The sequence below is a fragment of the Puma concolor genome, chromosome B2 (assembly GCF_028749965.1).
Source record: "Puma concolor isolate L17-30 chromosome B2, mPumCon1.1.hap2, whole genome shotgun sequence".
Classification (NCBI taxonomy): Eukaryota; Metazoa; Chordata; class Mammalia; order Carnivora; family Felidae; genus Puma; species Puma concolor.
Genome location: NC_141671.1, coordinates 36854211 through 36878649, shown reverse-complemented (window position 1 = coordinate 36878649; position 24439 = coordinate 36854211). Strand labels below are relative to the sequence as shown.

At 51.6% G+C, this 24439-nt stretch overlaps 2 protein-coding genes across 7 annotated transcripts in view; one reads left to right on the top strand and one right to left on the bottom strand.

Annotated features, from left to right (window-relative positions):
• The first annotated feature begins 1232 nt into the window (after positions 1–1232).
• Positions 1233–22720, top strand: CCDC167 (coiled-coil domain containing 167). 2 transcript variants are annotated; one of them, XM_086706739.1, is made up of 4 exons: positions 1233–1360; positions 15932–16026; positions 16204–16256; positions 17877–22720. In XM_086706739.1, exons 1-4 carry the CDS (start codon positions 1235–1237, stop codon positions 18329–18331), a joined length of 729 nt encoding a protein of 242 aa, XP_086562865.1. In that variant the 5' UTR covers positions 1233–1234; the 3' UTR covers positions 18332–22720. The 2 variants fall into 2 exon arrangements, with proteins under 2 accessions (XP_086562865.1, XP_086562866.1); XM_086706740.1 differs by having other exon boundaries at positions 1234–1360; positions 17872–18222.
• Positions 19553–24439, bottom strand: part of CMTR1 (cap methyltransferase 1) — a 50433-nt gene continuing 45546 nt past the window's right edge. For all 5 annotated transcript variants that reach the window (XM_086706736.1, XM_086706737.1, XM_086706738.1 and 2 more), the window contains 4 exons: positions 23520–23567; positions 22564–22676; positions 21835–21943; positions 19553–21043 (listed from right to left, as the gene is read on the bottom strand). In XM_086706736.1, coding sequence (XP_086562862.1) covers positions 20911–21043; positions 21835–21943; positions 22564–22676; positions 23520–23567 — 403 coding nt within the window. In that variant the 3' untranslated portion in view covers positions 19553–20910. The remainder of the gene's footprint in view (positions 21044–21834; positions 21944–22563; positions 22677–23519; positions 23568–24439) is intronic.

Sequence of the window (24439 nt, the reverse complement as noted above, 5' to 3'; positions counted from 1 at the left end):
ACAGTTGATGGACAATGTTCTTGAGTAAGTTTTTCCTGTGCTGGGTGTTGAGAACTGCTCTAAACAACTGCTCAACAGCCTGCCTCCTGTTCAGACAGGATTTACTATACTTTCCCTCTGTGGGCCTCAATCAGGCAGCCAGGCGAGATGATATCTCAGGTCCCTTCCAGCTCCATCACTCAATGACTCTATCAAGAAGAGAACAGAGATCTGAAAACATTTTTTCTTTTCCCCCCAGACATTGAGTTGGGGTTATCATTCACACACACAAACACAGGTTCCAGTGGAGAGATAACTAGTCAGAAAGTAAGGAGCTTTGATTCTGGTATCATCCTCTTTGACCCAAAATTCCACTTGTGTGAATTTATCATAAAAAGCTATGTACACAAAGATGTTTGCTTTGGCATTATTTGGAAGTAATGTCTGATAGAAGAATGTCCGATACAAGAATGGTATATACTTACCTGGCAATATATACAGCTATCACAAATGATGATTTGAAAGACATGGGAAAATGTTTATGACTATTTTTGAAATTGCAGTTCAATATCCATTAATGGGCCATGAAAGAAACCTAAAAGGTCTCCTACCACCAACTTTATTTTTTATTTTGTTTGTTTGTTTATTTACTTATTCATTTTTAAGTAGACTTCATGCCCAGCATGGAGCCCAATGTGGGGCTTGAACTCACGACTCTGAGATCAAGACCTGAGCTGAGATCAAGAGTCAGAAGCTTAACCAACCAAGCCACCCAGTCACCTCCCACCAGCTCTTTTTAAAAATGAAATACGGGTGTCTGGGTGCTCAGTGAGTTGAGCATCCAACTCTTTTTCAGCTCAGGTCATGATCCCAGGGTCGTGGGATCAAGCCCCGAGTTGGGTTCTGCCTGAGTGTGGAGGCTGCTTGGGATTCTCTCTCTTTTTCTCTCTCTCTCTCAAAAAAAAAAAAAAAAAAAAAAAACCAACAAACAAAAACAGAATAAAATGAAATAGAATGGAATGCGGTGAAAAAAGATGCGAAATGGTTTTGAACTAGAAAGAAAAGGAGCAACTCCATCCCTAGAGGGTGGGCCATTGCTCCTCACGGGCCAATCTAGCCATCCTCTCCACGCCCCTAGCCTGAGACCTCAAATTAGAGGTTGCCCCTCATAAACATGGCCGCCCCAAGCGGGCCACGCCCCTCAATAAGATGGTGACCTCCAGCAGCCCCACGCCCCCCGCCGCCGCCACGGCCAATGAGGGAGAAGCACGATTTTTGCTCATGCGTGGTGCCGCCAGTGGGTGCGTCCAATAATGACTGGGGGATCCCTGCGAGTAACATGACCAAAAAGAAGCGGGAGAATCTGGGCGTCGCTCTAGAGGTGAGGGGAGAAATGGGGGGTGGGCCGGGTCGTTCGTTGCCTTCTCCCCGCGGCGAGGAAGTGGGTCGGCCCGGCTCCAGGTTGGAGGAGGGGTGAGGGGAGAAAGTGAGGGTGACGCGGATTCGGGCGAGGGACGTGAGGGGCCGTAGAGAGTCCGAGGGGGTGCCCGGAGATGAGGGGCGGGCTGAGGGAAAGGCAAGTTGGAAAGTCCGAGGGGGCACCAGAAGTGAGGGGGCCTCCAGGGGGAAAGAGACGTGGGGGTGAAGGGAAAGCCCCAAAGAGGGCGGGACACGGAAATAAGGAGGCCGTAGTGAAAACGTGTAACTGAAGAGGACGTAAAAGGGGCGGGCACTGGGAGGTGAGGGGGGACCCCAAAAGCATGCCTGTGGATGAGGGAACCCCCGCAGAAGTGAGGGGGCCCATACCGTTTACTATATTACTAAATGGCTTAAATATCTCCTGAGATAGGAAGTTTTCCCTCTGGGGTGCTGAAGCTTGTAGCTTGAAAATTACTTTGGCGATCTGTGGGATTTTGTAGAGAATTGTGGGATGATGAAGTTCCCAAAGAGCTTAAAAATAATTGACTGCATATGGAAGGGAAAGAAGATTGAGGCATATTGAGCAACTAAGTGCTACACTTCGTTTGCGTTCTCAGTCCTCGCTATGGGCCTGTGAGATTTTTACAGGTGGGGAAACTGAGGTTGCAGATTGAGGCCAGGTGGAAGCAGTGGAGGAGCTGAGAATCAGCACAGGTGATTTGCCCTCTAATGCATCTTGTTTCTCCTGGGTTACAGTTCCCTAGATTACTGTCCCAGTGCAAGAGAGACAGATACAGGGTAATAGTCTTCCTGAACTTACTACCAGTAAGTAGTTCTCAGACTTTAGAATGTATTAAGAATAATTTGTCGAGCCTGTTAAAAATGGAGAGTTGAGGGGCGCCTGGGTGGCGCAGTCGGTTAAGCGTCCGACTTCAGCCAGGTCACGATCTCGCGGTCCGTGAGTTCGAGCCCCGCGTCAGGCTCTGGGCTGATGGCTCGGAGCCTGGAGCCTGTTTCCGATTCTGTGTCTCCCTCTCTCTCTGCCCCTCCCCTGTTCATGCTCTGTCTCTCTCTGTCCCAAAAAAAAATAAATAAAAACGTTGAAAAAAAAAAAATTTAAAAAAAAAAAAATGGAGAGTTGAATCGTCTTCTATCCCGAGTAATTCAGTAGGACTTGGGTGTGTATTTTCAACAAAGAATCTGCTTTTTTTTTTTTTTTTTTTTAAGTAGGCTCCATGCCCAACGGGGGCTTGAACTCATGAACCAAAAGCCAAATGCTTTACCAGCTGAACCAGCCAGGCGCCCCCAGGAAGCTCCATTTTTAACCAGCTACACACACCCATGCCGATGCAGAAGGTTTTTTATACCACCTCTTGAGAAATACTAGCCTACGTGGCACGAAGAAAAGGTTGATGGAAATGTGAACCTCCCTCTAGAAGAGAATATGATTGGAAAAATGAGGTAGCACTGGGTGGTGGGAAGAGATAGACTTTATAACCTGCATTAGGACATAGTAGGCTGCTGTAACAGAAATTCAAAAATTCAGTGGCTTCAGAAAGTTTATTTTTTTCTAGTAGGACAGAGCGGGGATTGGCAGATGTTGTCTATAAATGGCCAGATAGTACATTTCTAGGCTTTGTGGGCCATATGTCTCTGCTGCAACTATAGTTGATCCTAATTATTCACGGATTCTGTCTTTGTGAATTTGCCTTCTTGCTAAAATGTATTCATGACCCCCAGATCAGTACTTGCGATGCTTTTGCAGTAATTCCTACACAAACCGGTGAAAAATTGGAGTCACCTGAGGCCCAGCTAAGGTCGAACAAAGCAGTGCTCTGCCTTCATATTTCATCTCATGCTGTAAACATGTGTCTTTTTCGTGGTCTGTGTAGTGCCATGTTCTTTGTGTCTCTGTGCTTTTTGTTGGTGATTTTGTTTAAAATGGCCCTCACGTGTAGCACCGAAGTGCTATCTACTTTTCCTAAAGCACAAGAAGGCTGTATTTGCCTTCCAGAGAAAATATATGTTAGATAAGCTTTGTTCAGAGATGAGTTATAGTGCTGTTGGCTCTGAGTTCGATGTTAATGAATCAATAATACATATTAAATAAGGTCTCTAAACAGAAACACAAAAAACCAGGTTTTGTATTGATCAGTTGATAAAACTGTTGTGACCAGAGGCTCACAGGAATCTAACCTGGTTCAGTATTTGCTAATCCATTGTTGGCAGTAACCATAATAGACCATAACTACCATGAATAAGGAGCATCAACCATGCTTAGACAGGCTGTCTTAGCACAAAAGCAGCCATAGACAATATGTGAATTAATGGGTGTGGCTGTGTTCCAATAAAACTTTATTTATGAAAAAAGGCAGGGACTGTATTTGGCCCCCAGGCCAACAGTTTACCAATCCCTGGTCTAGAGTACCAGGGCAGTAGTGGTTCTGCCATATTCCTCTCATCTTGTGACTCTGCCCTTCTTCAGTGCCTTAATTTCACCTCATGAATGAAACTAAGTCACATCCCACTGATGTGTCCACTGGCAGGGAAAGAGAGCAGAGGAAGCATAAACATCACCGTCTTAAGAGTCGTGGGCCCAGAGCGCCCACTTTCTGTTGGCAAAGATGCGAGCTAAGACTCCAGAGCTCACCTAACTGTAAGGGGGCGCTGGGAAATGCATTCATTGGCCAGGAGGCCGCATGCCCAGCTACAGCCCCATCACTGTGGAAGAAGGGCCTAGTGTGTTTAGTGAACAGCCTGCAGTCTCTGTTGCAGATTGCAGTTTGCCTCAAGTGTGGTTTCGAGGCTCACATGAGACCATAATGTGTGAAATGCCTAGCTCACGCCTGGCTCAGGGTGGGTAATCAACAAACAGCGCTCTTACGAGTAGCCTTTGTAGTTCTTTTGCAACCTTCCATCATGGCTAAGGCCCCACATTTGGACTTTAGTTTCCTTTTCTGTGGCATGAAGGCCTTAAACTTAACCGGAGATTAGAAATTCATTGACCGTGATCCCAATACGGATCACAGATGTTTTTGGTTGGCTGACACAGGTTTCTAAAATGTTTCAAATTTGGTGGGCATATGCTCTCCTAAAGTCTTTACCGCTCACGTTCGCCTTTTTTTTTTTTTTTAATCTTGTCGATACTGATTTATTTACATATGTGATCTTGTTCTCTAAGGTTACTTTTTGCTTGGATATTCTAAGATTCGAGATCTGTAACTGTGCACCTTAGGAAAAGCTTGGCATCTGGCTGTCTCCCCCACCTGTTCCTCTGTTGCCCCCAGCAGATCTGAGTTTTGAATGTGCACTGATATTCAGTAGCAGGGGATATTGTCCTCTTATTAAAAGTCATGTGCTCAGAGCCAGTGAAGTGGTGATTTAATCAAAATGTTTGTTAATCTGACGAGTGCAATAAAACCCCCACAAGCGAGTGATCTCAGCACCTGCAAACAGTCTCCACTTGTTGTAATGAAGCAATTACCACTGCCTGCTTGGTGGTTCTCACCCGAAGACTGGCTTGGGCCAGCTGTACTGGGCTGTACCGGGCAGTCACCTCCCAGGACAACCAAGACACCTCCTAGCCGCCTCTGCTTGTGTCTCCTCTTAAGGTCTTTTTGTCCAACCCGTTTGCTACTTTCCAAGATCTCAGAGTTGGAAAAGACTGGCAATGAGTTTTAGCTTCTGAGAGTTAATTCTGCATAATGAGAGAGCATTCAGATGAGATTGATTTTAATGTGCGGAAGGAGGGAAAGGTGGCGTTTCAGTCTAAACTATAGGATTTTGGCTGAGACAAAACCTGTTTCTGTTTTTTTTTAATGTCTGACAGTAATGAGCTCTTGGTCACTGTACTTTTCTTTTGTAGCTACACCGTCCATTCAGGTTGGTGTCTTTAGATGTTTCAACAGCCAGTGGGTCTTAACAGATGTGTGGTGTCCTAGCTGACATCTTAAGGGAGATAACTGGCTTAGATCTGGTCCCCAGTACAAAAATCTGTCAGTTTGGAAACTTTTTGCTACAAGGTACAGGAAACTGACCTATATGGCCTAAGTAAATAGGAATATACTTTTTTCTCTCTAACAAATTTGGAGGTAAATGTCCCCTGGCATTTATTGGTTCAAAAGCTCAGTCAAGGCTGGTATTTCTGCATTCTCTTAGCTATTTCCTCATAGTCACAAGGTAGCTGCCACAGCTCCAGTCATCATATCCAACTTTTAAGTCAGGAAGAAGGATAAAGGAACTACAACACTGTCCCTTTTATCAGCAACGCATAAGCTGTCCCAGGAGTCTTCCAGCTGACTTCTGGAACATCTCATTGGCCAGAACTGGATCATGACCACCCCTAGCTGCAGTGAGTCTGGGAAAGCACCTGTTGAGCTTTTCTAACCTCTGTAATGGAGGTGGGCAGAGGAAGAGGGGTTTGGGAATCAGTGTTGGGTTGGCCAACTAATAATATCTGCTATAGGGAAGGAAAGTTAATGGGAGTCATTAGAATTCACTGGAATCCTTACCAGAAAAAGAGGTCAGGATCACTGAGGAGTAAGGAGAGTTGGTAAATTGAGGGGAGAAAATGGCCTACACAGGATGAGCACCAGGAGGAAAGAACCTTGACATTGTAATTACTTGTTCGATGTAAGCCACTGCTGTAAACTCCCAGCGGGCATAGAGGGGCAGAAGCACCAAGTTGTTGGTTTGCAAACAGCCCCCTGACCTGGAGGGCAGAGAGAGACCCAAGAAAGGGGCAGGCCACTCCAGACTGGTAGGTGGCAGGTTTAATAAGCAACGGAACGGGGGCGCCAGGGTGGCGCAGTCGGTTAAGCGTCCGACTTCAGCCAGGTCACGATCTCGCGGTCCGTGAGTTCGAGCCCCGCGTCAGGCTCGCATCAGGCTCTGGGCTGATGGCTCAGAGCCTGGAGCCTGTTTCCGATTCTGTGTCTCCCTCTCTCTCTGCCCCTCCCCCGTTCATGCTCTGTCTCTCTCTGTCCCAAAAATAAATAAACGTTGAAAAAAAAAAAAATTAAAAAAAAAAAAAAATAAGCAACGGAACAGGGGCGCCTGGGTGGCTTAGTGGGTTGAGCACCCGATTTGGGTGATCTCGCAGTCGATGAGTTTGAGCCCTGTGCTGACAGCTCAGAGCCTGGAGCCTGCTTCGGATTCTGTGTCTCCCTCTCTGCCCCACCCCTGCTCACGCTCTCTCTCTCTTTCTGTCTCTCAAAAATAAAAACATTAAAAAAATTAATAAGCAAGGGAATTCACATATGAGGCTTGTCCTGGGTGGTGAGTAGACCTCCACACCCGCCTGCCAAATCTTAAGTTTGTATAGAGGCCTTAACTGGGTTCAGTCACGTATGCTGTCCAGATGGTCTCCACAACACATTGGTCTCTCAAGGCTGTGTCCTTAGAACAGCTCCCACTGTGGGAACAGTGGGCAGAACGTACATTCCAAGGTCAGGGGAGGGGTGAGGAGCCTCCAATTGCCCTAGTCCTGCGCGCAGGTCAACCTGCCTGCGGTCACGCTCCCTTCATTACCTTCTGCGGCACAAAGGTGAAGACACAGTAGTGGGATAGGCTGTGTACAAGGCTAAGGGGAACCTACCGGTTTTCTGAGACAAGGGGAAGAAGCAGCTTAGTGGATCATCAATATATATTTACTGAATTGGCTTGAGTGGCTGGAGGAAGCACTTGAACCCGCGCCCCTGACGTCTGGGCCCCGTTGAGTGGTTCACTGGTCAGAGGTTAGGAGGCCACGGTGGGGCAGGCACCTGGACGCCTCCCATCCAGGGGCCGGGAGAGAGGCTCATGGCGTGCGGAGACTGTTCAAGGGCCACTGACCATTAAATGAGCCTCACCTGCTGCCAGGCGCAAGCGACAGGTTGCCGTTGGGCAGGTGATTTCTCTCGGCAGCCCGTGTCTGGCTTCGTTCCACTTGACGGGGGTCAGGAGACTAAAACCTCATTACCTAACACGGCTGGATGTCAGCATGTGTGGAGTGGCTGTTTGCCAGCATCTTAATTAACGAATTCATAAGGCATGGGGTGGATGCCAGTTCCTGAACAGTGCTTTGAGCCTTTCAGCGATGAAGAAGCTTTTGCTAATTTATCAAAAAACATATATTGGGGGAGAGAAGCGAAAACAAACCCCAAACAGCGTTCTGGCCTGGGGACAGCCGAAGGCCTCAGGCCGGGACTGACGTGGCTCTCCTCGCAGAGCTGCTCAGCACGCCAGAAGGTCTCCCAGGATCTCAGAGCTGCCGTGTGCTTCGGCAGGGCCCCTCGTGATCCTGACCCAGGGTGGGGGGCGATTCTCCAGAGAAATGACAAGCCCTTTGGCTGTCTGCTTTTCCTGGAAGTTGTTTGTTGATTAAAAACTGGGAGGGAGGGGCGCCTGGGTGGCTCAGTTGGTTAAGCGTCCGACTTCAGCTCAGGTCACGATCTCACGGTCCGTGAGTTCGAGCCCCGCGTCAGGCTCTGGGCTGATGGCTCAGAGCCTGGAGCCTGCTTCCGATTCTGTGTCTCCCTCTCTCTCTGCCCCTCCCCAGTTCATGCTCTGTTTCTCTCTGTCCCCAAAAAAATAAATAAACGTTAAAAAAAAAAAAATTTTTTTTAAAACTGGGAGGGTTTACTGTCTTCATCTGCTCAGCCTGGGAGAGAAACTTCTAATGATTTGGGGAGCCATGGGTGAGGTTTTTGTTTTCTGAGCCACCTCCACAGAAAAACACCCCTTAAGCGGTGTCAGGGTAACCGGCCCTTTGGGGTTTGAGGCTGGTCACCCAGAAAATCGAGGCCCGTGACCCCCATGTGACTTGGCTGTGTGGTCTGACGGCCTCAGATGGAAAGCCCCAGTGCTCTTGCCAGAGACCATCTGTGCAGGTGTTCTGGCCTCTTTACCCATTATAATAAGTGTCCCAGGGCCTCCCTGATGTGTGAAAATGATTCCAGAAATCCAGTTCCCGGGCCACTGGGGCTGGAGGTGAAGCCACTGACACCCTCTTCAGGGCTGTAAATTGGCAAGTGAAAAGAAAGGCCTTGCCCCCCACTGGGGAAAGAAGGACTTGTCAGGGCTAACTAGCCCACCTTTTCCTTCTCGAAACTGGGTCTTTTTGTGTGAATTTTGGAGGGTGCTGTGGCAGTTTAGGCAATCTGGGGGAGGGTGCCAGGGATGTTCAAGAAGCCGGAAGGTGGGGGCGGGGGTAATTGCCTTTAACATGAGGACAGGCGCTCTGCTCCTGTCTTACTGTCTCCAAGCAGATTGCAGTCAGGTTCTTCCCTCACCGAGAGTATCTGTTCCGTGGACAGAGACCAAGCAAAGCCCTCGTACAAGATTATTCAGAGTAGAGAATCTGTTGAAGCCAGATCAACAAGCTTAGATTGGCTTCGACTGGGATGTGGGATGACTTTGTTCCCCAGAACCCTTCTTTGTCATGAATGTTTTCATGAGGGATTTTGGAGAAAGAGCTTGCAGTATTGGAAGGAGCATAAGCTCTGAAGCAGAAAAACTCAGATACAGATCCCCAATTCTGCCACTTCCCAATTACATGACCTTGCTTAAAATCTCCCCACCGGGAGTTTGCTCCCCTCTACAACAGGGACAGTCCCTTCCTTGCAGAGCTGATGCTGACATCGGTAGCATATACGAAGCCATCTCAGACTGCCTAGCCTGGGATACAAGGAGCAGAGGTTACGCCCAGGAGCTGAGTGGCTTCGGGCTGGTAGCTCTCTGCTTTCTTCGTTGGGGCTTGTGGGGGGGGGGCAGCTAACAGCACAGACTCCGACTGCCCAGTTCCCCTATGGGTAGCCCTGGACAAATGGCTTCATTTCCATGACCTTAGTTTCCTCATCTGCAAAAGGTGAATACAGGAGATCCCCCTTACCCGTGATGTCAGTTACCTGCGGCCAACTCAGTCTGGAAGCAGATGATCCTCCTCCTGACATAGTGTCAAAAGGTGGCAGGCAGGTCAATGCTCCCTTACAAAGCCTGTGTCATTCACTTCATATCATTCTCATCATGTAGGCATTTTGTCATCTCATATCACAGGAAAGGTGAATACAGTACATACAGTAAGATATTTTGAGAAAGAGACTCCATTCACATAACTTTTGTTATAGTTTTACTATTAATCTCTTACTGTGCCTAGTTTATAAATTAAACTTTATCATAGGTATGTGCGGATAGGAAAAAACACCATATATGTATATATATAGGGTTCAGTAGTATCTGTGGTTTCAGGCATCCACTGGGGGCCTTGGAGCGTGTTCCCAGCTGACGGGGGGGGGGGCACTGAGCAGGGGGGACCACCTCATAGGGTTATCGTAAGCATTCCGTGAGTGAAGTGCTCAGAACAACCTGGAATATAGCTCATGCTCTAGAAGTGTTGGCTGCTACTGATAGTGTGATTTAGTTTTGCATGGACTTTTGGCTTCCAGAAGCTGCTTTGACTCATGCTGTGCCATCTAATACCCTGACACCACGCTCTCTATTAGCAAGTACCTGGCCAGGCAGGTGTGGGATATGCCCCGTGACCACTGTCTGACTTCGGAGGTTAACCTATTCTAGCAATTTCTGTCAGTCACTGGCCAGAAGCTCTTGAGAGCAAGACTGGGAAAACCAGAAATAACTTCCCAAACCAGAAAGTAGAGTGATCTGCACTGTAACCCAGAGCTAAGCCCTGAGGGTGCTTTCTGCCCTTTCCCAGAAGAAAGCCTGGCCCTAGACGGTGGTTTGGGGTAGGCAGGGAGTCACCTCCCAGGCCATCAAGATGCTCATGGGAGCACCATTCATCCACCTTCAGTAGGAACACCTGCAGCAGGGGAGCAGCAGCCTGTGGCTCAAGCTTGTCAGCAGAATATGAGCTGTGCACAGGGCCCAGCAGCAGCCAGACCTGGGCTGCTCCCCCACCCCTGTGGGGCCTGACCCGACCAGCATGCTGGGCAGTTACCCATGCGTGAGCTGGCACCCGGGTTCACCGTCCCCAAAGAGGCTTTATTCAGGGTTTCGATTCCAGGAGGCTCCACACTCCTGAAAAAAGTGCCTCACGGGATTTCAGACGAATTTTACAGTTTCTCTTAACACAGTGGTTTTATGGCGTTATAGGACCCCAGGGAGACTTCCCGAAAGCTCTGAGAATAAGGTGTTATTCCCCAAGTCAGGTGGCAGAGGGGCTTTTCTTAGCTGGCTCAGGGCTCCTGAACTGCCGGGGCGGCACACAGAGCACACGGCACTCAGCCGCATCTGAAGGGCACTTGAGGAAGAGGCTGCAGGAACTCTGCCCCCAAGGACTGGAAATGAAGAAGCCCTTTCTTCCCTTGGCACCTGCCAACAGGATCAGTGGCCCCACTTGGTCTCTGCTGACCTTGACTGCTGGGCTGACTTCAGATCTTCACCCTGTTGTGCAGGAAACATCCCCCACTCTGTGGAGAATCCTTGGTCCTAAACTTCTCACTGAGCCTGCTCCTCTGCCCGCTCTCGAAGCCGCCCCCCAGGCTCTGGGCTCTGATGCCCCAATCCATGTTTGGGGCATCAGAAAGACAGCGGTTCTCATCCTGATGGCCATGGAATCACTTGTGGGCTTTCTTGTTCAAGTACACTCTTCCTGGACCCTGGTTCCAGGACCGCCTCTGGGACCTTCAACTCCTTCCTGTATCCTTCTGCCTCCCTACCTTACATACTTCTTTTTCCCTCCTCCTCTGCATCTTCCTGCCCATGGTCTCATCTCAGGGATAAGAACAGACTTTCTACCAGGGCACCCTGCACACTCCCCACCTACTTCTCTGTCCACTGAACTGCACACAGGTTTGCACACCTTCCAGGTCCTCAACTCTGTGTGAAGGGCCAGAGGTCACAGCTAATGATAGCTCACACCGCCGCCTTTCTGACTTCTGGTGTCCCTTTATATCTGTGCTTCACTGGCTGACCGTCATCTCAAAGACTTACAATATTCTTTTTCCCTGTATGAAAATGGACACTTGGTCTTCTGAATACAAACGTAATGCATTTTTTAAATGTTTATTTTGAGAGGGAACACACACGAGATAGGAGAAGGGCAGAGAGAGAAAATTCCAGGCAGGCGCCTCGCCCAGCACGGAGCCCCACACGGGGTTGTCTCACGAATTGTGAGATCATACATGATCTGAGCTGAAATCAGGAGTCAGACACTTAACCACCTCAGCCACCCAGGCGCCCCTTGGTATTTTTTAATGTAATTTTACGTCGTCAGTATCCACTCTGTGCTCCCACACTGTGTCTAAATGAGTGCCTTGTCTCAGTCCCCCCTGGCTGTTACCACTTTGCCTGTGACAGTCACAGCCAGCAGTGTTGTCCCCTTTAGCTCCAGAAAAGCCTCAGTACCTGAGCTTGCCTCGGGCCAGCCGTGCTCTTCTTGCCAGTTGACCCTGTATCGTCCATTGGGCAGAAGTCCTAGGAGACACTATGGCCTCCAGAGTGTAACCTCTTCCTATTTGAGTCAGTCCAGTCTCTTTGACAGTCCCTTTCTTAGTCCCGGGGCTTCACATTCCTGCTCTCGGCTTAACTGGATGCCAGGCCCATGGTGTGGCCAAACACGGTCTCCAACTGCCAGGGTCCGCCTGCCATTTCATGTCTCCTCAGAGGCCCATCTGTGCCCACACCACACCTGAATCTGTTCTGCCCTTAGGCACTGCTCTGGCCTCACCCTTGGGCCCAGCCTCAGCAGGTTGGTGCTGGCTCCAGAGCCCCACGCTTCCAGCTTCATCCTCAGACAGGAACATGAGGTTCCCAGCATGCTGTGTCCTAAGCCAGCGTGGTGGGCCAACCTTTAGAGGCAGTGCTGTTTTGATGGTCTGTGCTGCAGGCCCCCCCTCCCCCACCGAACCCTGCCACAGACCCAGAGGATGGCCATATCCCAGCTAGAGGGTCTCCCCTTCCCACTGCTGCCAGCCAGTGAGGAGTGGAGATTCCTCTCCGTCACACACCCCACCCACTTCTGTCTCCTCCTCTTACTCTCACCTCACATTAACTCACTTTCCTTTTTGTTCTCCGAAGATCCAGTGAAAGCCATTCTCTGCTAATAGTGATAGCACACACTTCTTTAACTTTTAGGCGCTATTCTAAGCACCTTACATGTATTGCCTCTTATTCTGACAACAGCATTTTTTGAAATATGAAACATTAACTTTGTTTTGCACATGAATAATAGGTGCAGAATTAAGGAAGTCCTTTAGAGGGCAAGTGAGCAGTCAGCTGAGGCACCTGATCACAGCCCACACTCCTTACTACCACACTTTTCAGGAACCACAATTTCAGGTTTCTGGGCACTTGGGCTCCCAACTGCTTGTCCAGCTCTGACCCTATGTTTCTAGAATCTGCTTGACATTCATCTCTTTACTCTGGTCCTAACCCTGTTGTCCTCTCTCTTGTCCTGGCTGTATTGTCCTCTATTGCCTTTGGCCCGGCAGCAGAGAGAAAGCTAACCAAGGATTATAGATTTGCACTGGGGAATCTGCAAGGTGAATAATCCATCTTGAGAGTGTCATTGTGAGTTGACTGAAAACCCAATGAGAGGCTTCCTTTAAGGCCCACTTTCTAGGTCCTCTCCCCGACTTCTGGGCCCATCTTGAGTCAGTCCCACTCTGTAGCCACCACTCCTGACCCCAGTCATAACTAAAAGCTGCGTCCTGACCTTCCCTCCCTGCCTTCTCTGCAGCCAGGTCACCCTGGATCTTTGCACCCATTATTAAGCTGCTTGAAAGCTGCCTCCTGCTTCAGCAAATGCTGCAGGGTGGTTGCCAGCAGAGTCACCTTCTGAGGACAGGTTTGTGGCCTACTGAAGAGCTTCCTGACAGTCTCAGCCTCCCCTCACTCGGCCCACATCAAGCAGCTGGGTTATAAAAAAAAGGGGGAACTTGCTATTTCGAAGGGAATCAGAGAGAGCTGTCAGCAGGACATAAATATTCATAGAGGGAGGTTAGAACTTGAGTCCCTAAAACCTTGATTTGTGTTCGTCCGTTTAAGCCTCATTAAAAAGTGGTAAATGAAAGTGGGGATATTCAGTGGAACTGCAGATAAATTGGGCTTGTTCAGATAAAGGCCTCCTACTGCCAGCTCCACACGCCCTGCCCAGAGCACGACAGCAGATTGGCTTGGCCACTTGTGGTTTGCCAACCTCAATTTAAAGATTTTGCTTAGCGTGAGTTCCCGGTCTTGTTCTGGGCCAATTACCACTTGTTTGGGGACCCAGTAGCCTTCCAGAGATGTTTAGGCGTGGAAATACCGAGCCTGCTTGGGGACATTTGAACCAGGACTTGGCCCGAGGAGTGGCAGGAAGACATCTGATGCAAGAGTGAGCTCTAAGGGAGGGTTTCAGGCTCTAGTTTCTACATGAGGCCTAGATCTATCTGTAGCCCCTCGGCCCCATCCACGTTCAACTGCAGTCCTTCCTCCGTGGCTACAAACACAAAGACTGCAGCAGGACAGGCTTTGTGGTGATCACAAAGGGGAGACAGACGGCCCCCATTCTAGGATAGGAGCTACAAAGTCAGGCATCCTTAGGAGCCAGGCAGTCACATTTGCAAGTGGAATGGGCCAGTCTGGGCTAGACTTGGTCCCTGGGCTACAAGTTTACAACATCTGCCCTAGGGGTTTCCAGAGTATAGAAAGGTAAGGTTTAGACACCCGTAGCTGGGATGACATCGTGTGCAGTCAGCCTTAGGAGAGCCAAGGGAAGAAAGTGATACCTCTCCAGTCAAGGGCAGCAGAGAAGGCCTGTGGAGGAGGTAGCACTTCAAGAACTAAGCTTTGGGACCTAGCGTGGAATTTGGTGCCCTGATTGTGGTTTGCACACCATGGGATGGAAACAGCAAGTCTCAGGGCCCCAGGAGCTGGGCTGTGTGTGTTGAGGGTGCTACTGGAAGAGGGGGCTGCGTGGTGGCCTATACCACCTGCTGTTCTCGTTCAGCTCCACTGACCATCACGTCACGCTCTTGCTGTTTGGAGCCTGAGTGCCCAGTGCTTATTTCCCTGTAGCGCAGGTTCCAGGACAGCCTTCGGCCTCCCAAGGCACAGGCCCCAGCTCGTGGCTGGGGCTGTTCCCCAGGACAGTCCTTCCTTTGGTGCCCATTAGCAGAGAAATGACACAATTAACCAGGCAATCAACTCGGGGCTCTTCAGTTGCTCCCTCCCACAGGGCCTTGCCTCTGGAGCTGCAGTTGGCAGGTGGCTGAGGCTGTAGGGAAGGGAATAGATGGTATGTCTAGAGCTAGGCGTTGGGACAAGGCAAAGTGGCTGACCCAGAAGTGGCTGGGATGGGTGCTGGCCAGGGAGAGGGGCAGAAGGCTTCAAGTGCATCTCTCCTAACACAGGCCTCAGAACACCTGCCTGGGACTCCGGGATCCGCACTTGTAATCACTGATCACTGTCTCTACAGGGGCCTCTCCGGGAGGAACTGGATAGAGAACTGACTGAGACCAGTTAAGGAGAGGGGTGCTCCAGTCTGACTCCTCGAAAAAGTCCTTCCCTTTGGGGATCCCAGCCTCCCATATAGAGGTCATATTTGCTATCCCTCTCCAGGGATGTGATGGAAAATTGAACATCATGGGACCCCAGGCACTATTCAGTCACCTGCCACTGAGGGACACTGGGCCCTCTGAATCTTCCCACCCACCAAAATCTAGGCTGCCTCCAGCAGGGCAGAGGTACAGGAACAGACCTGGGCCCAGAGAGGTGGCAGATTAGACACCTGGAGACAGATGGACAGAGATGAACTTTCAAAGCCACATACATGATACCAGGAATCAGGCTTGAACGATCCAGTCCAGTATTTTAGAAAACATTTTCCTACAACTCACATTATTTCCCCAAGAACATGACTCTGAAACTATAATAAATTAAAAAAAAAGGGGGGGGGGAACTGATACCTTTGTCAGCCCGCCTTTGAGGAGCTTACCTACTTTGCCCCACAAGCTATAGCTACCTTGATGATAGGCAATGTTTTTGCACAAGAACCAAGTCAGAAACAAGTTTTTGAGCTGTGTTTTTTTACAGTCCGTGATTTTTATTGATTCTCATGGGAAAATATATATATATTCTTACAACTTAAAACTACCTTAAGTGTGTCAACGCAAGAAATACCTCTGCTTCTTGGCCCCTAGATGTCTAATCCCCATCCCTCGTGTGTGTGGAGTGCTGGGGAAAGGCAGGGCCTCCCATAGCAGTGCCTTGTTCCCTCCTAGACCAGGACTGTCTCAGGTCACTCCTGCTGTCAGCCTGGCCGGCATGCATCCTGGGAAGACAGGGAGATTGCTCCTGACGGCCCCCAACCCATGCCTGGTCCAGAGAAGCAGGGCAACTGTGGGAACTGCACCACACCCATAGCTGTCTGCAGTGGGGCTCAGACTGCACTGTGTGGAGGTAGAGGACGGCAAAACAAAGATGCTGGGGGGACGGGGTACTGTCCAGGAAGACTCCTAGAGGCCCCTTCCTCCCTATCCGAGGACCGCAACTGTTTTGAAAGTTAAAAGGCTCTGTCACCCATCTCTATCTGCCCATGTGCTGTGTGTTTCAGATCGATGGGCTGGAGGAGAAGCTGTCACAGTGTCGGAAAGACCTGGAAGCTGTAAACTCCAGGCTCTGTGGGACGGACCTGAGCCCAGAGGCCAGGTAAGGCATCTGCCCTTGGCCCCTCATTCTCATCCTGGGGACCTGGCCCTGAGCTTCCATTTGCCCTACTCCTTGCCGCTGGAGATTTGGGCTCCTTGTCCATCATGCCCCGGTGTGCCAGCTAACCCTCAGATGGGAAGGAAAAAGGCTTGAGCCATAATACTCCTCCCCTTACAGGAAGTCTCTGGAGAAGGAGAAAAACAGCCTGATGAACAAAGCCTCTAACTATGGTAAGAAAGTTCCCTTCCTGTACCAGCCCCATCCTCCAGGCCCAGGGAGCCCACCGGGTGATGGGGATCGAGAGGGTTCTTTGGGAGGGAGCCATCCCCCCCTGCCCCTCCACCGAGGCTGTAGGAACCCACTGTAGGCCCAGCAGCCTGGAAGGAGAGCAGGTTTGTTTCTTTGTTCCAGGGGAGATGGAGAGGCCTACGGGCCTCTTCTTCCTCTGTGGGATGAAGGGGAATGGCTGTAGTCAGGTCCAGAAGAAACTCTCATATCCACCCAGACTTGGGACATCTGTTCTCCGACCACGCCCCCCCCCCCCCCTTCCCCTCCATTCCATCCCAGGATGAACCTCCCACTTGGGCAGCAGGAAGGGCTACTGTGGGTGGAGCAATGCTGCCACCTTCTGGGCACTGGGGGCAGAGCCAGGTAGAACCAGGTAGGGTGCAGAGCGGGAGGGTGGCTGGTACCACCCCTACCCCCACCCTGCCCCAGCCAACCTCAGAGGAACATGGTCTACAGAGGCTCATCAGACTTCTCTGTTCTGTCCTCCCCGAGAGACCAGACTTGGCCAAGAATCAGCCCCAGAACAGTCCAGGTGACAGGGAACCTCCCAGAGGAACCAGTTTGAATCAACACTGTAAGCGCATACACACCCCTGCGTGGGCCCCAATCTCAGTCTGGCCTGCCCAGCGCTGATTTACAGGTACATACCCACTCTTTTATACAAGTAGGAGTGGGATATCCATTTTGCCTCAAGCCCAGCAATTTTTTTTTTTAATGTTTATTTTTGAGAGACAGAGAGTGAGCCGGGGAAGGGCAGAGAAAGGAAGACAGAGGATCTGAAGCCAGCTCTGCGCTAACAGCGCAAGATGCAGAGCTTGAACTCACAAACTGTGAAATCATGACCTGAGCCGAAGTCAGACACTTAACTGAACTACCCAGGTGCCCCTTAAGCCTAGCAATTTTTACAGCCGCAGCATCAACCCCATTTCCCTGAGAGGTACGGTACCTCAGTACCACCCACCTGCATGTCACACGAGGGGATGAATGGATTCAGTGTGGCCATAGGACTGGCCTCCTCTAGAGGCGAGCCCAACCACCTTGTGGGTACAAACTGCTTTCTCTTAGTGTCCCTGGTTCCTGCTTAGCTGGGTGTCCAGCAGGGGGCAGGACTGGAAGCCCTGATGGTGTGGCCCCACCCTGTACCCGCTCCAGCGTCTCTAGTTGACCAGATGAGAACACCTGAAAGGATGAGCACCACGTAGCCCCCACCCCCAGCCCAGAGGACTCACCTGGTGATGCCATGCCAACACCTAGCTTGGCTTTCAGGTGTGGCCTTTTTGATAACCCCCTCACACACTCCATCCTCAACTTTCACTGCGTTTGAAGAAACGGCTGAGCAGCATTGCGTGGTGGGATTCCTTTGGGCCAGGATCTGTAGCCAAAAGGTGGTGAGAATCTGGGCAGATCAAGGACAGTCATTTTTATAGATGAGGAAGTGAAGCTGGGAGGGAACACATCTGCCCCTCAGAGCAATGTATGTGCCCATTTGTGAGAGAAGCAGACAGAGGAGAGTAGCATATGGGCCCAAACTACCTGTCCACTCCTGTTTCCTCCCAGAGAAGGAGTTAAAGGTGCTTCGGCAGGAGAACCGGAAGAACATGCTGCTCTCTGTGGCCATCTTTATTCTCCTGACCCTCATCTACACCTACTGGACCATGTGAGCCTGAGACTTCTCCACAGTCAGCACGGGGTTCCTCCTCGGTCCCCTGGTCACAACCAAGCAGGCCCTCCAAGCCTCAGGACAATCAAGGTACAGGCGTATTTCTCCCCGACCCCGACACTGGATCAGGGCTGCCAGCCCAGCCCCTCTTCACTCCTGGTCCTGCTGTGGGGCCTGGGTCTCCAGAAGGACTTTGTGCTGATTCCCCTCTCAGCCCAAGGGAGAGGCAATAAAGAACAGCCAGGCTGCTTCTGTCTGCTGAGTAAATGTCATGGTCTGACTGCAGCTGGAGGGCAGTGGGGGTGGCACTCGGGAATCAAGGAAGAAAAGATGTTCAAGGGGAAGTGTTCAGCTTAGAACTCAGAAAGGAGGGGGAAGGCAGGGTTGCGAAGGTGAGTCCCCAGCTTAAGTGGGGAATAAGGAGACAGGAGGAAGCATGTAGAAGCCAAAACTATTCTGGGAGCCATTTCCAGGGCTTAGGCCTAGCACTACCAGTCCACCGTGCCCACCAAACACACTTTCTTGCCCTCCAGTCAGGGTCACTGCCTGTAATTATGGCATGAAAAAAAAAACACGCCATGCAGCAAAGGGTGACGAGGGAAGTGGTCATGTGGAGGTACCACAGGACCACAGAGTTAACCCATCTTCAACAGGCAAGCAGGGCTGGTGAGGCCTGGCAGAGTAGTCGGCAAGAGCCACGGTAATGACCAGACTTGCAGTGACAGTGGGCAGCAAATCAGGCAGGGTTGGCTGGAGTGGGGGCAGGAGCAACAAACACGGCCACCCCCCAACTCTGCTCCCAGCACCAGGGCCAGGAGGGGCAGGAGTGGGAGGCTGAGCAAAGCCGAGCATAGTAGGGCAACCAGAAGGATCAGGGGCTTGGCCTGGAGACTACACCAGTTAGGAAAGTGGAGTTGCCCTAGGAGCTCAGGATGGGAGACATCAAGGACCCTCGGGGCCAGGGTGAAGGAAGGAGCCAAAGTACAGCAGGCTGGAGGAGGCCAGCACCAGAGCTGTGGAGCTGGTGGAGCAGCTCTAGCCCTGGGCCGAGAGGGAGGCACCATCAGCACACCTCACCCCAAGCACAGCCCCCCCACCCCCACCGGTGCAGGCACAGAATGGAGGGGAGGCTGGCCAGGGGTCAGTGCAACCGTCTCTCCCTCCCTCTCTCCCTCCGGTCTAGTGACACTAATTGGTCTGACACCTCTGTTATTTTAGTCACACAGACTGATCCTGGATTGTCACAGTGCTACCATGGAGTGAGCCGTGTGATTTATGTAAGGGGGAAGGTGCCTCCCTGCCCTGCTGGGCAGTAGGTTCTCTCATTCTCCAGTCCCTGCTTCCAACAGGAGCTGCATAATTTCCGGACTCTTCCTAGGTGGGGCCCCTCTCTAGCAGCAGGGCCCACGAGGCCCAGGAGCTTGTAGAGGCTCTGATTAAACAAACCTGCTTTTCTCCCCTCTTCTTAAGTAGAGCTTCCTCCCCTTCTCCAGCCCAAACTGTTTCATTCAAGCCAATCCCAGACCACACAGCACCAAGGACAAACAGCACTATCCCCAGCACAGAGCCACACAGGCATTAAAAATATGTTTATCTTTAATGATCCAAGATTCTGCAAGACACACTGATATACCCAGAATGGGGTGGGAACACCTTTCTCAGCCGTGCTGCCACCAACCTGGGGGGAGGGAGGGGCTAGATGCTGGCTAGGCGACACTGCCCCCCCCCACCCCCAGGTAGAGTCATTTCCAACCTCACAGGGAGTCTCTGTGGCCTATCGCCATGGAAACCAACCTAGCACTGGGGTGGGGCTCTAGGGAGCCCATAAGAGCATCTCTGAGAGGTATTTCCCGTTAAAAACAACCACAAGTGCCCTCCCCCACCCAAAGCTACTGCCCAGCTTCCCTTCTTCCCCCTCTGCCAAGACAGAGGAAATGGAGTGACCACAAAAGGACAAACAAAAGTGACTGTACTTCCTACTGGGGAAGAAAAAGGGGGTGAGTAGCAAGGTGGCTGTGGCAAATGGGGGAGGGGTGCCATGATTGCCAGAAGGCTGGGTGTGACCCAACCCGAGGTACCTCTGTTGCCAGGGGGCCACTGCTGCCGGGGCATAGAAAAAGGTCTTTAAAGGCTGCTTCCTCTTCTAGAGCTGCCCAAGGTTCAGAACAAAAGGGAATGGGGCCCAGGAAGGCTCTACAACCCCAGGAGGCAGTCATGCCCGCTATCGAGACAGCACTGCCTGTGTCCCGATGCAGTGGCAGGGAAGTATGGCCCACGTGCCTCCCTTCCCGGCCTGCGGGACTGTCAGAGGTCCGGCTGGGACGAACTCCAGGGAAGACCAGGACAGAGGTCAGGGAGGAGATAAAATCATCTCCAACTTGGCATCAAAACAGAGCAAGTTCAAAGAAACAAAACCTTGATTTGTACAGCAGCTGCCCCTGGCCTACACCCACTCGGGGTCGGCCCAATAAAAAGCTGGGCAGAGCACGGGCATGGCCGCCCTCAGGGCAGTGCACGGAACTCAGAAAAGTGAGTCTACAGGATACAAGAGAGAATGGCAGAAACAAAGCCCTGCTGTTCTCTGACACGTCCTCCACTGGCCACACATGCCCTCGGCCCTGACCTCAAACCCGCCTGTAGGAGCAGCATCCTTCAGGCTGATTCCTGGCAGGGAAGACCATTCCCAGGCAGGTCTCTGGGGAGGGAAGTCCAAAAGGTATCCCAGAAGGGACGTCAGAGTCCTCAGAAGGTCCCCGACTGAGTTCTTCAGGGAGAATGGAGAGGAGACCACCCACCCCTTATGGTCAGGCTGCAGTGACTGTGCTCCCCAGTCCCTTTCCGAGAAGGGGTAAAAAACCAGTACTGTGAGCCCCAGGCAGAGTGCCCTGACTCAGAGAATGACAGATCATTCAGCAGGGGTGGGCATCCCCACACCCTCAGGCGCTGTGCATCTGGATGAATGAGAGGACATCTTCCTTGGACAGCTTGTCTGGGTCCTGGGGCTTCTGGGAGTCATGAACACGGATGCCATCCCCCCACTCCCAGAAGAGCCTGCCATAGTAGCAGATGCTGGGGAGAAGGAAGAGAAAGGAGGTCAGAGGGCTGTACCCGGGTGGAGCAGGACCAAGAGATCACCACCCCAACCCTGGCAACCATGACTTAGAGGACTGATCCTTAAAGGGGTGGGTCATTTAACTCCAGTTGAGGGTCTTCCCTCTAGCAGCCAACAGGTACTCAGTAGGCCCCAGCTCCTTTCCAACAAACAGATGCTAATGCTAATTGTGTCCAACTAGATTCCTAGAATTACTGATATTCCTGGTTTATCTGTCTGTGCCGTTCTAATAAAACAGTGTAGCAACAGACACTGGTGTCAGTGGCTAATTATAGGTGCATTAGAGCTACTGGCTGCTGTCAAAACCTATGACTGTAACAGTCTGGCAAACGGACTCTGGATGCTCATGAGAGACACCTAAGACCCTTGAATCCCAAGGGGCAGGGCTGCAGGCCCTTGGTAGGTTTGCACCACCAGGCCAGTGTCAGAAAGTCACATAAGCAGTGGCTGCTCCATGGGGCAGATAGATACCCTGCCTGGATGAGGCTCTTCCCACCCAGGACCCCCAGCCATCACAGCAGGTCTTGGTGTCACTTGCTTCTCACTGAGCTTCTATCCAGAACTGGGGGCCACGCCCTAGAGGGGGCATAGCCCCACCCTTGGGAGGAGCCCAGTCTATGCTAGGGGAGCCCCTGCTTGGGCAGCCATCTCTCTCAGGACCTGGGGTATGCCCCAAGAGGGCTGGCCGGCATCCTGGCAGGAGCACCTGGGGTTGTGAAGGGGACAGGCACGGAGGAGGGCCACTTACTGAAATGGGGCGATGGAGTCTGCAGGGAGGTCAAAGGTAGAGATCTTGGTTTTCTTATTGTAGAAGAACTTCCTCTTGAAGCTTTTGCTGAATCCCATAGTCCATGGCTCTGACAGAAGGAAGAGGGGAAAGCTCAGAAAAGGACACAAAATATTCATGCGGGACAGGAACAGACCAACATAGGGGTGTGCCTTTCTGCACTTGTGTTCTTCCACTGCCCTCTCTCCCAAAAAGCAGGCAGAGAACAGCCTGTGAGGAGGATGCAGCCTTTATCACCAGCCCAAAGGGGCTCAAGGAGGACAACTAAGATAATTACTTCTCAACAACCCCGCCCCAGTCCTGCCAACCTGCCACCAGGCAACAACTCTGGGACCCTGGCAGAGGGAAGGCTCTTTGGCCAGAAGGCACTGAAGAAAAGGGACTGTACAGAGGATACAAATGGCCAAGCCTGACTTGCTGCCGCCCCCAGAGAAGGCCCTTTACCTGCATGAGGACACTGTGTGTGCACAAACCAACTGGGCTCCTCTCTCTCAGCCCCAACCCGACCCCCAGGACCCACCAAGGAACAGAAGAGGCTTGGGAAACAGTCCCCAACCCCACACCTCAAAGAAACACCAGCCTGGCTGCCATGCACCTTAGTAGGCAGCCTTCAGCTCCGGCTCAGACAGGGTCCGGGCTAGTCACCCTGGCTGCAGGAAAGAAGACAGGCAACAATCACCCATCACCTACCATTCACCGTCCTGACGATGTAGAGGCCAGTGGGCACAAAGTGCCGGTCATCCCGCCCTGTGTAGCTGAGCTTCGGGGTGCCACTGGAGCCCTTGATGATCTTCATTTCTAACCTAATTTCCCCGAGGTGAGTAAACAGCAAGTGTGGTTTTGTGCATGAGAGCGAGCCCTCACATTATTCTCCGGCTAATATTAAAATCCCACCACCCACAGCATTTTATCTCAGTTCAACATAAGAAATGGAAACTAAGGCAGAGATGTGAGTTGCTCCAGGCTACCCATCGAGGGAGTCTGTGCAGAGCTGGATGGAGGACTCAGGCTCTAAACTCTAAGCAATGGAGTCAGGAAAGTGACAGATGTCCCTGCTCTGTTGCTGCCATTTGGGGGATGGGTAGGGAGGGTGTTTCAAGGGTGACACAAGTAAGGTTAAGATCTGAGACCAGAGGTGCCACTGGGTCTTCGATCCCCCACCAAAGGCATCACTGTGGCCACTAAAGAGTTAACACGAGACCACGGAGACCTGGCCCAGCTCCCATGGCCGCAGCGGGCACAAACCCAGGATGAGACCCCCAGATGAGAGCACCCTGCACACCACTAATGCAAGGAAGCAGTTACGCCCCCCTGCCCCTCCAGGCTCAATCTCTCTGTCAGCACCAGGAGCTGGGATTTATAGTGTTTCAAGCAGCTTGCTGCTCTGCCCCTCGCAGGGACAATCGTAACTATTACAGCATGAATGAGCCCGTATTTCTGCCTGACACACACCGCCCTGCTCCCCTCCTGACGGTGCTGAATCAGCTCTCAGCTGGGGGGCTCTTGGCTGCGGCAGGGGGGTTAAAGGCAGGCTGCCAGGGCCAACTCACCACCTCCCCCACGACGCACCTCTGCAAAAAGAGAACACTGCTGCACCCCCACTCCAACTCTCCTCTCAGATCCTGCACTAAGACTGAGTCACTCACCTGACAAAAATCTTCTCCATCTCCTCCAGCCTGTACACCTCCTTCACCCTGTGTGTAGAGGGACAGAGAAAGGACAAAGGTTTTCTGGGGTGTGGGGGGCAGATATTCTTACCCAGCAGTCTTCTGCTTCTGGCCCCAGTACCCCAACCCACCAGAATGAGGACCCCCAGCCCCGTGTGCTGCTGTCCAACACAGATGCCCTAGCTCAGAGCTACCAAACACCCCCTTGGGCCTGCCCCACGGCAACTGGGGAGCACAACTATGGTTACTGAAGAAGGGGGAGAGAGGAAGATCTGGCAGACACCCAAGTCATCTTCACTGTCACCAGGGGCCCGAATACCAAGGTCCAGGCTCTTGTGTAGGTCACCATGGATTTTAGGGCTTCCTGTAGCAGAGTTATTTCCAAACAGTCCTAATGGGCCTTTTACCATAGGGGGCAGGGGGACCTCTACCCAGGGTGCAGGGTTCCTTCACCTCTGGGGGCTTCTGAACACATCTTTGGAACTGCTGGGTAAGGTCTCCAGGGACCCAGCAACTAGACAACAAGCAACACAGGGAGGGTCCCTGGAAGGTGTCCCTCAGGACCTGGCAGACAGGACATTTTATAAAAAGTGTAGAGAGACACCTCGGTCTCCAATCATATAGTCTGGGTCTCCAAGCCCCAAAGGTAATAACCTCTGACCTGGGCACAGCCTGGAAAGTCTGGTCTCCCTATGTGGGCTCCCTGACTGTCCTCATCCTCCTCTCCTACCTCAGGGCCTGGAACTTTCACACCATCTAACGTGGCAACAAACACTCTCTTCTTCCTGTTCAAAAACTCCCATTCCCTTAGCACCCTTTTCTCACCTGAAAAAAAAGGCCAGGTGGTATGCTAATGAGTGTGAATGTGCAAGGTGTGTGAGAAGCATGTGCATCTTCAA

What these genes read in the sequence shown, in the direction of transcription:
- CCDC167 (XM_086706739.1), top strand. Translation starts at nt 1,235, where the DNA reads ATGAGGGAGAAGCACGATTTTTGCTCATGCGTGGTGCCGCCAGTGGGT. An exon ending in ATCTGGGCGTCGCTCTAGAG is followed by an intron (nt 1,361 to 15,931) that starts GTGAGGGGAGAA and finishes TGTGTGTTTCAG; the next exon opens with ATCGATGGGCTGGAGGAGAA. An exon ending in GACCTGAGCCCAGAGGCCAG is followed by an intron (nt 16,027 to 16,203) that starts GTAAGGCATCTG and finishes CTCCCCTTACAG; the next exon opens with GAAGTCTCTGGAGAAGGAGA.